At 42.4% G+C, this 18787-nt stretch overlaps 1 protein-coding gene across 3 annotated transcripts in view; it reads left to right on the top strand.

The window, feature by feature from the left end:
* Piezo (piezo type mechanosensitive ion channel component) overlaps positions 1-18787 on the top strand; it is a 162069-nt gene that overhangs the window by 102100 nt on the left and 41182 nt on the right. For all 3 annotated transcript variants that reach the window (XM_077648158.1, XM_077648156.1, XM_077648157.1), the window contains 2 exons: positions 6987-7148; positions 11071-11385. In XM_077648158.1, coding sequence (XP_077504284.1) covers positions 6987-7148; positions 11071-11385 — 477 coding nt within the window. The remainder of the gene's footprint in view (positions 1-6986; positions 7149-11070; positions 11386-18787) is intronic.

An 18787-nucleotide genomic window follows, 5' to 3' on the forward strand; every position in this document is an offset into this window, starting at 1 on the left:
CAGTTCCTTAATACAGTAGATTCCCATAAAGACACCAGACACCAGATTTTGGATGCACATTTTCTTCTTTGTAATGATGCATAAGACATCAGTATACATGAATCACCTTGGTGAATTTGCTTATAACTGGTAAATAATTTATAACTGAATTTTTTCTCTCATGCTGTTTCATTTTCAACAGCCAAGTGAAGGCCAAAACGTCAGCACTAAGTATAGGTCGTGTGAAGCCAAAAAGCTACAGTATAATCCCTGCTTCATCGTTTTAATTTACTGCAATGCTTGAACCAGCATCTCTCGAGAGCCAAAACGATAATGGAGAAGCAGAAATTATATTGCAGTTTTTTTGATACCTCATGTGATCTATAATGATCATTGATGTCAAAGCCATTGCTTGGCTTTTGAAACATAAACAGCATGACAAAAAATAATTAATTATAAATTATTTACCAGTTGCAGGCAAATACCATGTAGTGATCCATGCAAATTAAATGCCTTGTAAATCATTGCATAGAAGAAAACATGCAACCAAAAATTCGGTGTCTGTACTCCTTTCAGATAAATTCTCGCTTATGACAATGAAAACATTTGGCTTGTTCTCCAGTCTTATTATAAAGGAATCTTCTTAAGGCAAACTGTTTGGCATGTTCCTCTATTAAAATGAATTTTTACAGATGCTGCAAATATCGGCACTCGTGGAATGTCCATGCAGCACTCTCAAGGCAGGCAAGATAGAAAAAAAAAAGTGGTAGGGTTTTAAGCTAGTTAAACCAAGTACCGGATAGTCTCGTGTAAAGGCTGCACCCATGTATGGGCCGCACCCCCTGTTTTGAACTAGATAATTAAGAAAAATATAATTTGAATTTATTGAATTTATTAGGTATATATTGGGTATGTACATAAATTCGGTATACAGGCGGGGGTCCCAAAGTCAAGCGACTGTCACAGGACCCCCGGTCAATCAATGCTAAGTAGAATAACAAACAACAACACAGACAAGTACATTTAGCAGTAATAACAATGGTAATTTATATAGAGAAACTTTATATTTTATTTGATGGAAATGAAATAGATTATCAGGGCGAAGAATGTAAACAGATTTGCAGAACAAAAATAACAAACTGCTATAAATAGTAATGTACAAAGTTAAAAAAACAGCGCTGTGAAAAATAATCCAGACATTCATTAAAAGACACATAAAGAAACATACAACTGAAGTTAGAATACTAGGATACAGATGTCAAGCCACTATAAACAAGGGCAAAATTTCTAGCAAACGCATTTTTTTTTTTGTTTATGGGCTGCACCTTCAAAATGAATTTAAAAAGAAAAGTGCGGCCCTTACACAAGTTTATCTGGTAGACGTGCGAAAGCATGTGTTTAGCCTGGTTAGCTCATGGTTTTGCCTTGGTGGATCGTCAGCACGTCTGGCAACGATATTAGAATCAGGTTAAGCTCTGATCGAGGTTAAGCTGAGCCGATCTGTTCGCGCCGTAGATTGAAGTTGATGAAGACGACAACGTGCAATGCACAGTACGAGAGTGGGTGCAATTCAACACATGGCGATAGCATAGTGCTCTCGTGCAGTGGCAGTGAAACTGATCTGTTCGTGCTGACATGGGTTCGAAACCCAGTCTCAGCAGTATTTATTTTATTTCTGAAGCCTCAAGGTCATGCAAGCCACACGAGTCTTGGTTTGGTTTGACCCCATAAAGTAGTGCTTTTTTACTAAAATACAAGAATGTTTTCCTGCAAAAAAAGTGCACCCCCCGCACCTTTGCATGAGAGTTCAGGAAAGCTTTCTTGTGAGGATGGTTTGTTGTGGGTGCGGTGAAGGCAGGACAGAGTTCCTTCACGCCTGCCTACGAGCAGCTCAGGGATCTTGCATGGCCAGGTCTTGGCTTCACACGTGCAACTGATGCCATGCATTGCATTTAGTGGGCGAAAAGGCACATAGATGTGGATTGTGTTGGCTTGTTAACTTAGATGGAAGCTGAATTTTCAGCAGGCCCAGTGTTACAAAACACTTTCATGGCACAGAGATGCGACATGGCAGATATCAGGATGGTCTGCGCCGAGCGGAGAGATGTGCGATGTACTTGCTAGTGATGTCGGTAACAGCTATGCTCCAGAAGGAGCGGGATATGAGAGAGAAAGGCTATAATGGTGACTTCAGAGCGTGTACCACACAGCTAGCCAACCGGGCACCTTTGGAGCAGCCGTAGCCGAAAGGAAAGCAAAAAATTGAAAAATGAACACAAATAGCAACCACTGCAGGAGAGAGAGAGAGAGAGATGGGGAAAAAGAAACTACACCAATGCTGCTCTCAAGTGGCATGGTGTGAGCTTGTTTCATACCCTCGCTCTTTAGCTCACTTCATGCATTGCGCAGTTCTATTTGCAGTTATCTTCTAACTCTGAGGCTACTTCTTTGTTTCACGTGACATATTTTGACATATCTAGTGTGCTCACATTTCTTTTTTGAGGACACTTCTGCTAAGGTGAATAAATTTTGATGGTCCCTTCCAAGTTTTTCTAAAGGGTGTCTACTTATAATTTAGAACAAGATTTAAACAAAAGATTTTTGCAGAGGAACACATGTCTTCCTAATTTTTTGTTTGTAAAATATTGTATGGCTGTATTAATATTGGTAAGCATACTATGGGCTCATGCAACATAATTAAATAGTTAAGGCATGTGCTAAAACAAAAACTATACTTCAAGGTTGGGGGTTCGATCCCAGCCATGGGAGCCATATTTTGGTGCAAGTGAAATACAAAAATGTCAGTGTCTTGTGTGTTGTCACCGCGGGTTAAAGAACACCAGATGTTCTAAATCAGAAGCCCTCCACTAAGACGCCCCTCATAGGGCATGTGTCATTTCAGGACATCAAACCCCACATTTTACAATTTTTTTTACAAAAACTATACTGTAAGAAAGAAAGCATTTTAAATTTATTACAGATATGCATTGCTTAGGGCAGAGTTAGTGTTACCTGAATTTTGAATGCTATTTAAGCCTATTTACAATAGGCTTGGTACACAGGCTCAGAGCAACGTTTGAATTACTTGCTTGTTGAGTGTTCCTTACTAACTGTTATGGCAATATGCATTGTGCGGAGCAAAAAAAATCACACACTTGGGTGACATTTGTCACAAAAAAAAACAAGTCTTAAAAACGAGCTACTCTTTTTTTTCTTAGGAGTTGTATGGTGCTGGAGTAGCGAGTGGTCATTATACCATAGTACGTCCTTCAGGCCGACACTGTCTTCACTAAATAGGATTTCCGATGTATGGGACTAGGTGTATAATTATTCATAGCGAGAAATGGGGTCTGTAAATATTTTATTGAATACTATATTCAAACACAAGGCATGGAAAATAAGGGAGTAATTACTCATTAGCATCTACCAAAGTGCTCCCATACGGCTACAATGGAAAACTATACAGCTTCCACAGAAACTTCATAGTTGAAGAAAAATTTGTCCTGGTCTGTGGATTGAACCCAGGACCACTACCTTTCCTGGACAATAGCTCTACCAACTAAGCCAGTGGTGCTGCTGTCGGCAGCACTCCTGCAGTCAAAAGCGGTTGCTGGTTTCTCTGGTAGATATCACCAGTTTTTTTTTATATATATTATTTTTAAAACCACCTTAGTGCTCTCAGCTGTTGTTTTAAAATCTATGCAGTTGGGTGATGTCACATTATTTACTGCCACTGCATGTTGCCTAGGTGTAGCGGCAGTCGTCATGTCCATGGAGTTGCATAGGGTTACTATACTAACTTTATATTTTGTCCCTGATGTCAGGGATTGCAAGTGCTACCTACCATTGAGAAGCTAAGGCTACTATATGGAAAAATTTGGTTTTGAATTGTTCTACTGTATTTCTCAGCACCACAGCTGGGTATTTGTTTATTTGGGTACGGAGCTTTCCACTGATCAAAAAATATATATAGTTGATCAGCACAAGGTCCTTTAATGCTTGTAATACAGGGTGTTTCACCTAAGACTTTGCACAGTTTTGAAAAATAGGCTTTTTGAGTTAGAAGAGCGCTTTTTTCGGCATAGCATTATTAGTGGTGCAGCACATCAGAATACAGCTAAGGCATGCTAACTAGCAGGCTGATTAACTAATATTGAATAGGTAACTTTTTAACTATTACTGTTAAGCTCCTTAATAATTGAGAGGCATGTAGCCCACCATTAGTGTTATCTATATCAGTTTTAGAATTTCGAAAACACGGTTACCCTCAGCACAGTGGCCCAACAAATTTTGGCCATTTCTATGAGTTGCATGCACTGGAGCGGTTGCTTCGCCTGCAAGCTTCCCAAAAGCACATGTATTTTGGCGCTATGGAGCCAAAATTTGTTGGGCTAGAGTGCCGAGGGTAACCACGTTTTTGAAATTCTAAAAACTGATATGGATATTACTTATGGTGGGCTACACGTGTCTCAATAAGTTAAAAAGTTAACTATTCACTATTAGATATCCAGTCTGATAGTTAGCATGTCTTAGCTGTATTCTGATGTACTACACCGTTCACAATGCTATGCCTGAAAAAGTGCTGTTCTAACTCAAAAAGCCTAATTCTTAAAAAGGTGAAAAATCTTGGGTGAAACACCGTGTATACTTTTTACATGAAATGGATGGTATGCATATACAGGGTCTGTCTTGAAGGCAGTGAGACAAGTCGCAACGTGCCACGCGCATGCGCTGGGTTGGGAAACCGGTTTTGGGAGAAAGAGGGGGAACCTTCAGCTTCACAATGCGACAACCTCATTTGGCTTCGAGCAAGTGAAGCGAGTGGACGTGTTTGAGCGTATACCCCGGTTTTGTCGCTGCGTCGAGGAAACCATGGAGCAAACGTTGGAACAGCGCTACATAGTGAAGCTTTGTATTGAACTGAGTAAGTCACCTACCGAAACATTGGACAGGATCAAGAAAGCATGTGAAAATGATGCAGTGTCCAGATAGTAAGTGTTCCAAAGGCACAAAGCATTTGCGAACGGCTGCGAAGACTTTCACGACGGGCAACAGTTCGGGTGCCAGTCACCGACGGTTATGGACGGTCGTGTTGATTGTGTTGTCCTGAACGTCTTCACGGCCATTTGTAAGTCCTTTGTGCCATTGGAACACTTGCGATCTTGACATTGCACCATCCACACATGCTGTCTCAATCATGTCGAATGTCTTGGTAGGTGGCTTACTCAGTTTAACGCAAAGCTTCACCACATAGTGCTGTTCCAACGTTCGCTCCATGAATTCCTCGACACAGCAACGAAACAGGGGTACACACTTGAACACGTGGACTCGCTTCGCCAGCTCGAAGCCAACTGAGCTTGTTGCATTGTGAAGCTGAAGGTTCCCCCTCCTCCAAAAACCATTTCCCAATCTAGTGCATGCGCATGTCACGCCACGACTTGTCTCATCACTTTCAGGACAGACCCTGTATGTTTGCAGTTTGAATTCAGTTGCTCTTAATTTTGCATGTTGTTTGCTCTGATGCTGAGTTAGCAGTTAGAGATAAAGATAAACTAGAACTCGCTTTTTCTTCCACTGCTATTCAGTTGTGTGTCGGAACAAAATTTCTCACTTTTTATATTGTCACTTGGAAGTACAAACAGCACGAGAAAGAGGAAAGAAGAGGTGTGACTGTGCAGCCTTTTCTTGCATGTCTCTTGTGCTGATTCGCTCTTCCGGTTTCTGCATTTTACGAGCTCGCTCACTCTATGCTTTCATAGATATGGAGCTTTGGTCATCACTACATTACTGCTTTGATTTATTCATTTTTGGTCACTTGGTCTACATTTATGTTAATATCAACTACGCTGACATTAGGGGCACAGTCAAAAATTCTTGAAAAGCTGGGTGGAGACTGCGTATCATATATGAGGCATAGTGCGTACAGTAGCAGGTAATTTACACACATCCTTGGCATTAAGGTCATACGATACGAATAGCAGTAAGCTGTCAAACCACGGCCCAAAAGGGTCAAAAGCTATGTTGAAAAATAGATGTCTTAGTTTGTTTTTGTTCACTCGCTCTAGGAAAATTAGTGAAAATTATGAGTGTTGTATATTTGAGGTAGCTACCCCGATTAGTAACCCAAGTCGTGCGGCAGTGTGGTGCATACTAGCTGTTTTGAGCATGTGTGATATGGCTTCTGTTTCTAGGTCACATTGGGGAGTTCACTTAAAGATGCATTTTGGGAGTGTTTGATCCATTGACTTTGAAGGCTGTCTACTTGTTGAGCTTGTGGTTCCTTCGTGAATTCTGCTTCTATCCAGTAGTGAGTTTTGAGTGACAGCAGTGGGAATCTAGGATTTTTAGCAATTTTGGCTGTGGGGCTGCAGCAACCTGTGTTGCAATAAAAGTAATAGCTGCCAACTAAAGGGGCTACTATAAGACTGCTCTTCATGCCAAGGTTTCTGGATGAACTGCATTCCTTTTAAGAGAAGTCCTGATTAAAATTAAAGAAGAAACATGCTGACTGCTGTAGTGGACATTATTTATTTTTTCATGCAATTGTTGGCAACTACTAGGCAGAGAAAATGTTGCTGAGAATGAAAATAGTAGCACGCTACACATTTAAATTTAATTGACTCCATTGATACATGGAAGACACCCAGAGCCATTTTCTTGTATTTCTCCTACGTTGCTGCTGGCACTGCCTGCCACTTTCTGACTGGCATACAGCTTAGCTGGCTCACATATAGCCATTTGTTTAGTCAGAATTGCTTGGAAATTTGAGCTTACTTTTAAAACTGCATGATAAATTCTAGGTTGTTTTAGTAAAAGTGTAAATACTGTATTGTCTACTATTGTCGCTGTGGCAAAACGAAGAGAAAGGAGCTGCAGCACATCTTGCAGCACATGCTTTTCATAGATAACCGGTTAAAAAGTGACCATGAGTGAATGGCACATACATGAACTTCCATCTAAAGAACTGTTGCCTATTGGAGCTCATTTCTTGTACTTACCTTTTGCAGCTGCTGAGCAATGCAATGAAGAGTGGCACCATAAAATGTGCATCCGAAGATGCGCGCCTGGTGTCTGAAGAGGCGGATGATCTGAATGAGTCAAGCCGCCTGTCCCCTATTGTGAGCATGGACCGGTCACCGCTCAGTCGCACTGTTTCGGGAACATCACAGGTTCTGACTTTTCTTCTTCCTTCACAATGTGCAAGCATGCATGCCAGTTCAGACCCTTTTTCAAGGTTGTGCAACATCACCAAGAATTTCTTCTCATTACCAGCAATAGCTTACAAGAATGAAGGCTGTTGGACTTGTTGTTACTTTTTTATCTTTTTTGTTGCAATTGCAGTGGTAATTTGACTAAATGCTTAATTTCACTCATCTCAGTATACAGCTAAGGGAGCATGCATTTAGCTGTGTATTGTGCTATTCCTTTATAAATGTGTTCAGAAAATAATCAATTGATTGTTCTTACACATAAAAGAAAATAAATGTTTGCAAGCTGCTGTGAAAAAAACTCATTTTAAGGCTTCGACAAAATTGGAAGCAGTTAAGTTTCATTTTGCAGCAGTCATCAAGCCTGTAATTAACACTGTACTTTTTTTTATGTATAGTAAAGACATCTTTATTAAAGCAACAGTTACAGTAAAGAGAGTCTGACCATTGCGACATACTTCACTTCGAATGATGACATCGTGGCACATGCACAGTCTAGGACATTCCAGAGCCACAGACATCAAATGGCCTAATCGCGAGGTCAACATTGAGGCATATTTATACCAAAGACAATAAAACAGTGCTTTTTTTTAGATGGCTTTACCACCAGGCTGATAAGCGGCGAGGAAAAGCCGATGTTTTTAAGGCCTTGGTACCGTGAGGCAAAGCGCGCAGCATGCACAGGAGAAAAAAAAAAAACTGGAGGAGACATTTAGGCTCCGCCTTAAGGGTATGATGCTGTAGTGTTAATGGTTTAATGCCCATAGATGCGGAATTGGTCATTCTCTACTTTACATTCATAGATCGCTGAGACTACTCATACCGCTCCTGGCGTAGTGGTGCAGCGGTTAAGCGATGTGCCACTGTCAAAGCAGGTGGCTGTTTCAAACACAGCCACCAGTGGGGCTTGTGAGACCCATGCTTTTTCTTCCCCGGCAACCTCTCGCGACCAATCATTAATTTAACTGCCACCTGCCACAGTGGGCAGTTTGCTCACAATCCGGTGGGCAAGTTGTGATGACACCACAAGGCCACGTGACTTAAGTGTCCCACTTGCCACCCAAGTTTCTTCTTTGTGGATTTTTCGCTCACAGACAACGACGACGACACCAGCTTTTCTGCAACATGGAACCTTTAACACTACCACGTTTAAAAAAAATAAAGCAAGCTGGCTATGAATGTGGTAAGAAGGTGGCACAGGCCACTGAGAAAGGAAAGACAGTAAAAGTGCAGTGAGGAGAAGGGAAGAAAATGGCTAGCGCGAAGCACGAGGCAGTGGGCCAGTGGCGGCAAGAACCGGAGGCACGGTGGCACTGTGTGGGTGATTTCGCCGCGCTCGATTTTGTCACGCGTTTCTTAACTATTGCCTCTTAAATAACTCCGAGGCCGTGGAAGACTCCTCCATGCTCACACAAAGCTTTTATTTTTCGTATGGAATCAAACTCTTTCTGTTTTTAGCCGGGCTTTATTTGAGTAAATGCGGTACTTCCGCAAGACAGACGAAATCAAAAACGTTATAACGTAAAATGTAATAACTGAGAATAAATAATTATCACGTAAAAGGACAACAAGAGCAGGTTGGAAGGTATTTCCAAGTGTTTCCTTTTTTAACCAACACTATGTGTTTAGCTAGTAGCCAATTAATTACCAGAGCCATGCCATCACCAAAAACTGATATAGTTAAGATTTTGCTTGTCCCAGTGACTGTACTATAGAGGGGCTCTATTGTAATTTAATCGCGTGAATTCCCAAGTAAAAGTAGAATTTGGTAACAAAGCTCTGCTGATTCCTTGACATGCTTGCTCCCCCTCCCATCTGCTCAAGCAAGCTAGAGCATAAAGTGCTGGGGCTCTGGCAACGACACGCTCACATGCTTGCATGAGATGAGTCATTATATTGGCACCAATAAAAAGCAATATTACCATATTTGCATGAATATAACGAGAGTTTTCACTTAAATCATCTGCTTCAGAAGCACCTTGCATAATATTTTAAACCAAGCTATAAATACCATGAAACTTTCTTTTTTTTTTTTTCTGCTCTTGGAGATACCCTCTGCAAGCTCACCCACCAGGCTCTTGAACTGCAAGCAAGAAAAAGTGGCCTTGGGCCATTGAGGCAAAGCACGGGGCACGCATTGGTGGGAGAGTTGCTACAAATGTAGAACGAAGGCAGTGCAGGCCGTTGAGAAGAAAAGAGAAGGCAGCGAAGGAGCAGTGAGGAGTAGGGAAGGGGAAGAAAAGAAAAAGAGAGAGAAACCCTTTAATGAAAAACAGAGAATTTAGCCGGCGTTTAAAAATTGCTGGAATGCTACTCTGCATGGGGAAGGGAATTTAGGAGATAAAGACTGAAGGAGAGCGGTGCGGAAAAGGTAAAATAAAAGAAAAGTGAAGAAGATAAAATGCGGCCATTAAATGCATACTAAGGTGCATGGACGAGTAATGATGTAGCATATAAGATGATGAAGTGCATAGTCCGACAAATGGGCTGGCAGCGTTCACTGCGTAAAGAATGCATGAGGGTAACATGCAAGGTGAAATTAAAGCTTGTCAAGACGTCCAGTGTCATTTAAATATGCGAACAAAAAGTTTGCTGCATGTCTCTGTTGCCTAAGGCAGGCTAAGGGACCTAAAAACACTGTCCATTGTTAGAGGCACTGGGGAGAGTTTCTCTATGCAATGTTCATAGCACCCATGCTTGTCATCATACACAGGGCGCTCAAGCAGGATATGTTCCACAGTTTCAATCGAGCCGCAGTTGTCACAAAGTGGACTGTTCAAAAAAAAAAATGCACACTAAAGTGTGCAGCGTCAATCGTGAAACAGCAAAGCAAGAAACGGCGACATAGCAGCCACTGCTGCACGACAGGCCACATGCATTACTACACAGGAAGCTTTTTGCAGAATATTGGAGATCATTGTTGTCAATTCATGGAGTTTGAAATTTTATGCTGCAGAAAATTAGATGCCTTAGGCATGTTAATGCGAGAGGCAATGGCAGGAATGGAAAGAAATCCTGGAAGGGGTTGGCAAAAGTGGTTTAGGCCTCCTTAAGACCTAGGTTGCTCTTCCCGAGCTACCGTAAAGCTCACATTTGCAGAGATAGTTCTTCGGGAGGCCGTCTGTCTCTCAACCAGTCCCCCACGTTGCAAGGTCACACGACCTCTCTCGACCAATCATTATTTTAATTGCCTCCTGCTACAGCGGGCCACCTGGTTTTTGATCACATGGATGGATGGACAGAAGCCAGCTCTTCTCGAGAATGGGACCTCTAATGCTATCCCATTAAAACTTGCAGTGCTTCGTGTTTCAAGTGCTGTTTTGTCACGAGCAACCAGCTCGCCCAAACAGCTGACCTTATCTTTGGCGACTACTATTACACGTGTCCTCCTATGTGTTAGCACTGTTGCAGGAAAAAAAAAACTGAATGGTTGACTGCAGTTTCTGTGTAGGATATATAACAGCATTTTTTGAAGCTCCTAATGTTTCTTTTTAGACACTTCTGTAATTGTGTCTCTGATTATATGTTTGTTAATAGTATACATGTGCTCTTACACAAATATTTCTGGCACTTCTATCAAGCTGAACTTCCAATAAGCTGAAGAAGTGTAATATAGGATCCCACTATGTTCCTGGGAGTCAGTTGTACACAAACCAAAGCACATGTATAACTCATCTTGAAAGCATTGTTGGTACTTTTTTAACTTTCCTTTTTGTTACTGCAGTTGTGTTTTAGTACTGGAATGGCTTTGTACTTAACCTAGCATGTTAGTGAGTTCTGGTTAGTCTTAAGCATCTCTGTGCTGTGTATATGCATCGGATTCTGTGCTTTATTAAGCCTACTTAAGGGACCTGCCCAGTGATAAGCCTTTTTATGCGTATAGCCATCCAAGTCATCAAGCAAGCCATTGCCAAGCAGCAGTGACTTGCCGTCAACAAGTGCTGACGAGGTGGTCCTCCCGGAAGACCCTCGGCCTGTGGCTTCTACGGCTGATGCTGCTCCCAGTACTGCTGTTGTGCCTGCTGTTCCTGCCGCTACTGCTGCCACTGCTGCTGCTGCTCCCACTGCCGCTCCCACTGCCGCTCCCACCACAGTTGCCACCACCATTCCTACCACTGTTCCCACCACCGCTCCCGCCACTACATCCACCACTGCTGTCGCTGCTTCCAAGCCTGTGCAGCTTGAAGAGCCCGGCCAGGTAAGTTGTTCAGTATTTAGTGCATGTCCATTTGTGAGTGCTGTAGTGTGCACAACAAATTTTTTTAGTTGGCATGTGCGAACATTTGATCATTTTTAACATTCGATTGAACAGTAAAGTATTCGATATTCGATTCAATTCATATGATTAGTATTCAAAATTTTGAAGTATTTGTCTGGAGTGAATGTTTCTGGAACTCTTGCTGCATGTGGTTTCGGTTCAGCATATCTCCTCTGAGATGGCACCGCGGCGTGCACACACCCAAAGCCCCTACTTCGCTCCGCATGCCTGTGCGCCCACGCGTATGCTGGAGCCATTCTGCACATGCTCTTGGCAACAGACATGAGCAGATGGATGCATGCACTGTCCAGATCTGTACCTGCCAGTTGTTTACGGCCGCACTACCCACAGTGCTCACTTGTCGTAACTGACAAGGCGGCATGCATCAATAGAGACACGTAGCATAGCATGATCCACTTCCGCGCGCCACCAGTGTGCACGCGCTGGTTGAGCCCAACGGGCCAGGCTTGCAAACAGGTGGCCAGCTCCTTGACTGGCTGGCACCTTGTGGCATCCTCAGAGCGATCTGCACATGCACAGTGACTCCCCACGGGGAGCTGACTGCAGCTGCTGCAGCCGCTCTTCTCTGCGTGAAATTCATTAAACAAGCATAACGGCGCGAGCAGGAAGGGCAGCTGGCATGAGACACATGGAGATGGGTGCCTCTTTCCAACGCCTGATGCTGAGTGGTGTTTGGCGTGTGGTGCGTATGCCTAGCAGGTATCATGGATTTACCGCTTAACAGCAACAGCTGCACAACGACGCAGTCTCAATTAAGGGCAGTAGTTTGAGGCCCCACATGTAGCTCTCACACCCCACAGATACATCGGCACCGCACGTAGGTAGGCTCCCCCAATTTCTGATGGCCATTTTTGCAGAAAGTCTACACAGCTTCAGTAAGTGTGACAAAGCTTCAGTGCATTTTCTCTTTCTTTCAGGTAATGAATGGCCTTGTGTGTTCGAAAAATACATGATTTTGAAAATGCCTATTGTGCCATTCAGCCGTTTTTGTGTGCCAGGAGTATATGAAATATATGCTTCGAAATTATTCAAAGAAATCACTATTCGCTTTGAACCAAAAACCACTATTCGCTCATGCCTACTTTTAAGGCATCTCTGGAGAAGGTCACTGTCATTTAGACATATTCACGAATATTTGTGTACCTCCTCTACCCCTTTCTGTGTGGAAGAAACAAAATTAAATAATACAGGGTTCTACAGATGTTTCAGAAAAAGTAAAAATTTAGTAATTTTAAATGTATAAACAGTAGCGTGATGCTTCGCTCCATTACCCTTAGGCACTCCAAAGAAGCTGCTGCGTTTCTCATCATGTCGCGTCCTCGCGGGAACCGGCCGCTTGCATGTAAACGAACTAATTTTTTATGCTTCGCTCCATGTTGCCAAAACACTGCAGAGTAGCCATTATGGCAGGCGACTGCCGCTGCATTCCAGCTCTTGCATGTCATGTGCCCCTAGGTTCGGCCCACTCGTATGTTTACACACATGCAGTTGGTCACTAAATGTATTATACAAAAAGGATTTGTCGAAATTTTGAATGTAATAGCTGACAAATCATGTTGCATGTTAAACATATTAGCCATAAAAAAAATGGTGCAACTCTATAGGACATTTTTAATGTCCGCGATATTGAACATATGAACCAGGAACGTATCACCGAGGGTTTACTGTGTAACCCCAAGTTTTGTACACATCAGAGAAAAAAATGGCAGGCAGTTATAGTGATACTTGTACATGTCACTTCAGTGCAGTCGCTTTCAGTGCATGACACTTTTCTGAAAGCCAGATGTTTAAAGCTATTATTACCAGAAGGGCAGTGACAAGTGTTGTATAGTTAATTTATTTTTCACAGGAAAAAGCATGCTTTATTGCGTGGTGCTCAGTGGTTATGGTGCTCGGCTACTAACCCGAAAGACGTGCGTTCAATCCCAGCCGCAGCAGTCGCATTTCGCTTCCATCGCAATGCTAGAGGCCCACGTACTGTGCGCTGTTAGTGCACGTTGAAGAACCCCATGTGGTCGAAATTATCCGGAGCCTGCCACTGTGATGGCCCTAATAGCGTGAATCACTTTGTCAAACCCCATAAGCCTATGTTTTACTGTGCGGATTTTTGTATGTGCGTTCATATATATATTTTTTTATTTCATTCACGAAGGAGGCTGTGCTTTCTTTGTTTGTTTGTTTTTTCAAATGTGAATTTCTTTTTAAGCAGCTTATTTGTTGTTTATTTCAAGAAAGTGCAGTGGTGGATATATTGATTCATATTTGAACAGCGCAATAAAACAACGGGACACAACGAAGAGAGGACACCACAAGCGCTGACTCGCAACTAGATTTTTAATTCACGTCAAAGCACCTTAAATACTAAGAACGCCAAACACAAACAAGAGGGAAAACCAAAAGAAAATGACACAAAGCTGCTAATCATGCCCACAACGGTGACAATCAGCACGAGCGCGAGACCACATCTTGGCCGGATAAGAACATCATCTCTTTATCAGTTAGTGTGACAGAAGGCTCACTAATGCAGCTATCAGGTTCCAAGCGGATGTGAAAAGCCTCCAAAATTTCCCGCGTATTGCGCCAAACTGTGTGATTGCGTAAACCTGTCGTTTGCTGGTGCAGATGGGCATTTTTTTTTGTGTGTGTGAAATTGTGCCACAGGTGTGCCACTAGTAAGATTTTAACAATCAACAGGGGCCACCGTAAATACCAGTTGTGGCGGGGGCTACTGTCATGCACAGGCATGGCTGCAATATATTCATTTGATAAAGGATGAAATAGGTGACCGACGAAGTCCGACCCTATTTCTCTCTCATACATTTTACCACCTGTTGTTATTAGTCCATGGTGCGCATGCATTTTGCATGATTGAATCATGAATATATACCAACTCGCCCAACTTTTTTCACTCATTCATGCATTTTGCTCCTTTGTGCCCTGGCGGCCCTGCCTACATGAACAGAAATAATCATGACAAACACACATGAAAAAAGGTTTGCTGTTAAAAGAAGGATATGTAATGTTAAATTTGGGACATGCACTAGATTTTTCTAGCTTTTTTGCGATGCTGTCACACGCCCTGTGGAGTCGGTGTGTTGATATTAACTCTAGGGTCAATTTTGCACAATTCGTACACATTGTAACTGATATAAATCCTCTGCGGATATAGACACCCTTGCTACCATGTTTCGGCTACTACCTCATGATTCTGGCACATGAGTTTCTGGCCTTTAGAGCATCTTGCGTTTCTTTTTCGTGCGCAGTGTTGATGTCATTATTTGTGTGCATAATGTGCCATCAAAAGGCCATCTCTTTCTGTCTCTCCTGCTCGGTATCACGGCTGTACTTGTGGCATTCAGGCCAACTGGCACAAACTCTCTGCTCATTCACTTTCCTCCCCCCTGTTATCATATTCCCAGTTTCTTTGTTCTGCAAGGAAGGGGTAGTAAAATCAAAATGCAGGCTTAGGAAGGTGTAGTGGTTGCTTTGCTTGAAGATGCTAACCTGAAAAACTGCAGTGATTCTCAGGACAATGAAGCAATCAGATCAGAATGATAAGTTCATTCATCAAAATTATAATACAGTGCTTAGGAGTATATTATGCAGAGAGAGGTCCTAGAGTTGACTATTGCAGCGGGACCTCTTGTTGGTAAATGCGTAAAACTTAAATTACAAAATGCAGCAAAAAGTGACAAAACTTTTTCAGAAGGGTGCGCTGTCAGGTTACTTGGTGTTGCATTATGTAAAGAAATTAGCATAAAAAACAGACAAAGGACAGTGGAGGAGACACCAGGGATGATAAACAAGCACTACAACCAACTGCTTTATTGCTGTGCGATGCAGAGAATATAAAGGAAAACACGAGCATGTGCAAAGACAGTGGGCAGCACAGGCACACACATCATGCAACCGCAGTTTGATATGGCAAAAAGGAATTGAGATAAACGCATTCAGAATCATACGAAGTGTGATCAAAAAGTTTTGCAACTTGCATATAGGAAAAGCTGCCAGACCTTGGAAAAAAAATTTCGTTTTCAACATAATCTCCCCTCACACTAATGCACTGCTCCCATTTTCATGGAAGGCTTTTGATACTGTGCAAAAAAACAAAAACTTTCTTCCTGGTTGCCAAGCCACTCTTCTGCGGCAGTTTGAAGCTAGTTCAAGTCATCGGACCTTGTTCCCTTGAAGTGTTTCTTCAATTTCAGAAATGAATAAAAGTCGCTCGGGGGCAGATCGAAACTGTAGGGTGGGCAGTCCAGTTTTCGGAGAACGTTGGTGTAATATTTGCCTCTTGCTGTTTTCAGGATACTAAGTGGGCAAAATTCCCTTTGTGTAACATAAAGTGTCACTATCACTCTCCTCCCTTAGTGTTAGATCTTCAATTTTTTAGGGGAGGGGACCCCGAATACTTCCACTGCATAGACTGCTGTTTTGTTTCTGGGTCCCCTTGGTGCAGCCACGTCTCATCTCCAGTCACAAGGCGGGGGAGAAAATCTTATGGGTCGCTTGAATAACAGTGCAAAAGTTCCGTTGACGAATGCATGCGGTGGTGTCGGATCTTGCGTGAAAGCTTTCGTGGCATTGATCTTGCCGAGACCTTCGAGGACCTTCAAGACACATATTGTGGATGATAGTGAAAGCACTGCCATAAGAATTGTTCAATTGTCCGGCAACATCGGACACCTAGAGTCGGCGATTATTCATATTAGGGCTCTCTGCTGAGGCTGAATGATCCAAATCTGTTGAAGTGGTCGGCCACCCTGACCTTGGGTAGTCTTCCACGTGCACATGGCCACGTTTGAACTCATTGAACCACCGAGTCACTGTAGCATGTGAAGGACATTCACTGCCATACACATTCACCATGCTATTGTGCATTTCTTTGGAGGAATTTCCTTCTTTCACAAAAGTTTGATAACACTCCGATACTCGAGTTTGAAATCATAGGAGGATGCCATGTTTGACTGACTTATGCAGACCAAGTAACGAACTGGAAGGCTTGATAATCAGGCCTTGCTTGGCTGCAGAGATGACCTAAACAAAAGCTTTATAGAGATCACCGTCATATATTTTGTTATAACCAAGTTGCAAAACTTATTGATCTTCCCTCATAAATCTGCAATGAAGTGTCACTCGCGCAGCAGTCAGATAGCTTTTTGATACGGAAAGCCTCAAGAAGAAGTCTAGCCGAGCCAAGCGAAATCTTGGGGACGATAGCCTTCCAGAACTTTGCTGTCATTTCCACAGATAATTTTTGAAGCTTCTAGATCCCTACTTGCATGTCACTTTTATCCTACACGACAACCGGTTTTTCTGCAGCCCAAAGGAATTTACATTGGCTCCTGTGTAGCTCCTATTTCGTGTGATATCTTCTTATCTTTTATTGACCAATCATTGGAGCAAACCCTCCGGGAGGGTCCGATCTTAAAATTTTTTAGATATGTTGATGATATTTTACTCCTTTTAAGGTCGGGGACCTTTACATCCCTTGTTTTGCAGGTTTTAACCGCTTTTAATAAACAAGGACGAGGGTTGGTTTTACCCATGAACTCCCAGACAACCAACAGTTGCCGTTTTTAGATCTGAAGCCGATTTTCTGTAGTAGCCATGTTTGCTCTATGTACTCCCGCCGTGCCAACAAAGAGTTGTTGAACTATGACTCAGCACACTCCAAGGTAGTGAAAAGAGCTATTGTCTCTCTTTGCTTGGAATCTGCTTCAAAAATCATGCCCTCTTAGAGTGCAGAATAGCCTAAACAATCGAGTTTCCAGCCACTTTACAGCAGGCTTCCCTGGACCGGCCATATCAGCAGTCGCTGAAACCCTCCTGCAAAAACAAAAAGGTGCCCAAAATAGACCTGATCTCCCTTCTTCAAAGCCGGTGGTGGTCCCATATGTGCACCAGGTGTCGCACAATCTGGAAGTGGCCAGCGGGCACCACGTGCCTTTGGTGTTTTCAGCCTTCAGCAAGCTGTCAAAGCTTCGTTATCACATTTCTAGCATTTGCGACAGGGCTGCAAAAAGGGACATGGCATCGCCTATGTCAACTGTGCCACAGGAGTGGTTTACGGTATCTCTGTTTCATGCGGGTGTTCATATGCAGGCCAGAAGACTGGCTGCTGCATCACTGACCGGCTCCAGGAGCTTGCAAAAAATATAGAAAATAACTACAAAACCTTGAATCTTGTGCTGCATTTTTATTTTTGTGTAAGCATGTGTAGGGCTCGATTTGATAAACGAAGATCCTGCCAAGGAGTGTCAGTGCAAATGCTCGGCTTCTTCAAGAGGCTTTCCATATCAAAAAGCTATCTGATCGCTGCGTGAGTGACATTTCTTAGCAGGTTTATGATTCTGAATGCGTTTATCTCCATTCCTTTTTGCCACATCAAACTGCGGTTGCGTGATGCGTGTGCCTGTACTACCGACCGTCTTTGTGCATGCTCATGTTTTCCTTCTATTCTCTGCATTGCACCCCAATAAAACAGGTTGTAGTAGCTCTTGTTAATCATCCCAAGTGTCTCCTCCGTTGTCCTTTGTCTCTGTTTTTGCGCTAATTTCTTTACATAAAGGACTATTTGGTTCAAACAGTAAATTGGTCAGATAAGTTTCATGCCAGAACAACTGAAAAGTAAGCTACATGAAATTAGCAAGATAAATCACTGTGAGCAACATACACACAGTTCACAACAAGAGCAAGGGTAAAAAAAATGCATAGAGTTTACAAACATTGATGTGTGTACAGTTGTAAAATAAACATTATAAATAGCTTTCTGAAGCATGACAAGGTTGCTGAGGTCTTAATGGGCAGGTAAATCATTGCGCAGATCTATGACGAGAAAATCAGTTTGTTTTTCATAGGTAGTTCTTATTTTCAGTAGCGTAAGAAGTTCTACTGATGATGTAGAAAATGTTTGGATTATGGACTTCTGGATTGTAGAATAAACTAAATATAAGCTTTGAGAGCTGAACACTGTTGAGACAATGAGAAATTTGACTAACATAAGAGTTATAAATGCTAAATGTTATAATTTGAACTACTTTATTTTGAATGCATATTAATGATGCTAAATGGAAGTGGCATGTATGGCCCTATGATGTGATGCAATAATTAAGGAGACTATGAAAGCATAGTAAAGTGTGATAAGTGTTAGGACGAGAGTATAATAATGGGTTTTTAGAAGCACTCAGAGTCAGTGTTTTTTTTTTCCAACATATTGATGTGCTGAGCACCTAGGAATGTGGATATGTCAGTAGGCATGATAGGAAGGGAGTCTGTATATGAGAGGTTAATATTATTCTCACTTCTTGATTTTGAGGTG

The sequence above is a fragment of the Amblyomma americanum genome, chromosome 1, assembly GCF_052857255.1.
Source record: "Amblyomma americanum isolate KBUSLIRL-KWMA chromosome 1, ASM5285725v1, whole genome shotgun sequence".
Classification (NCBI taxonomy): domain Eukaryota; kingdom Metazoa; phylum Arthropoda; class Arachnida; order Ixodida; family Ixodidae; genus Amblyomma; species Amblyomma americanum.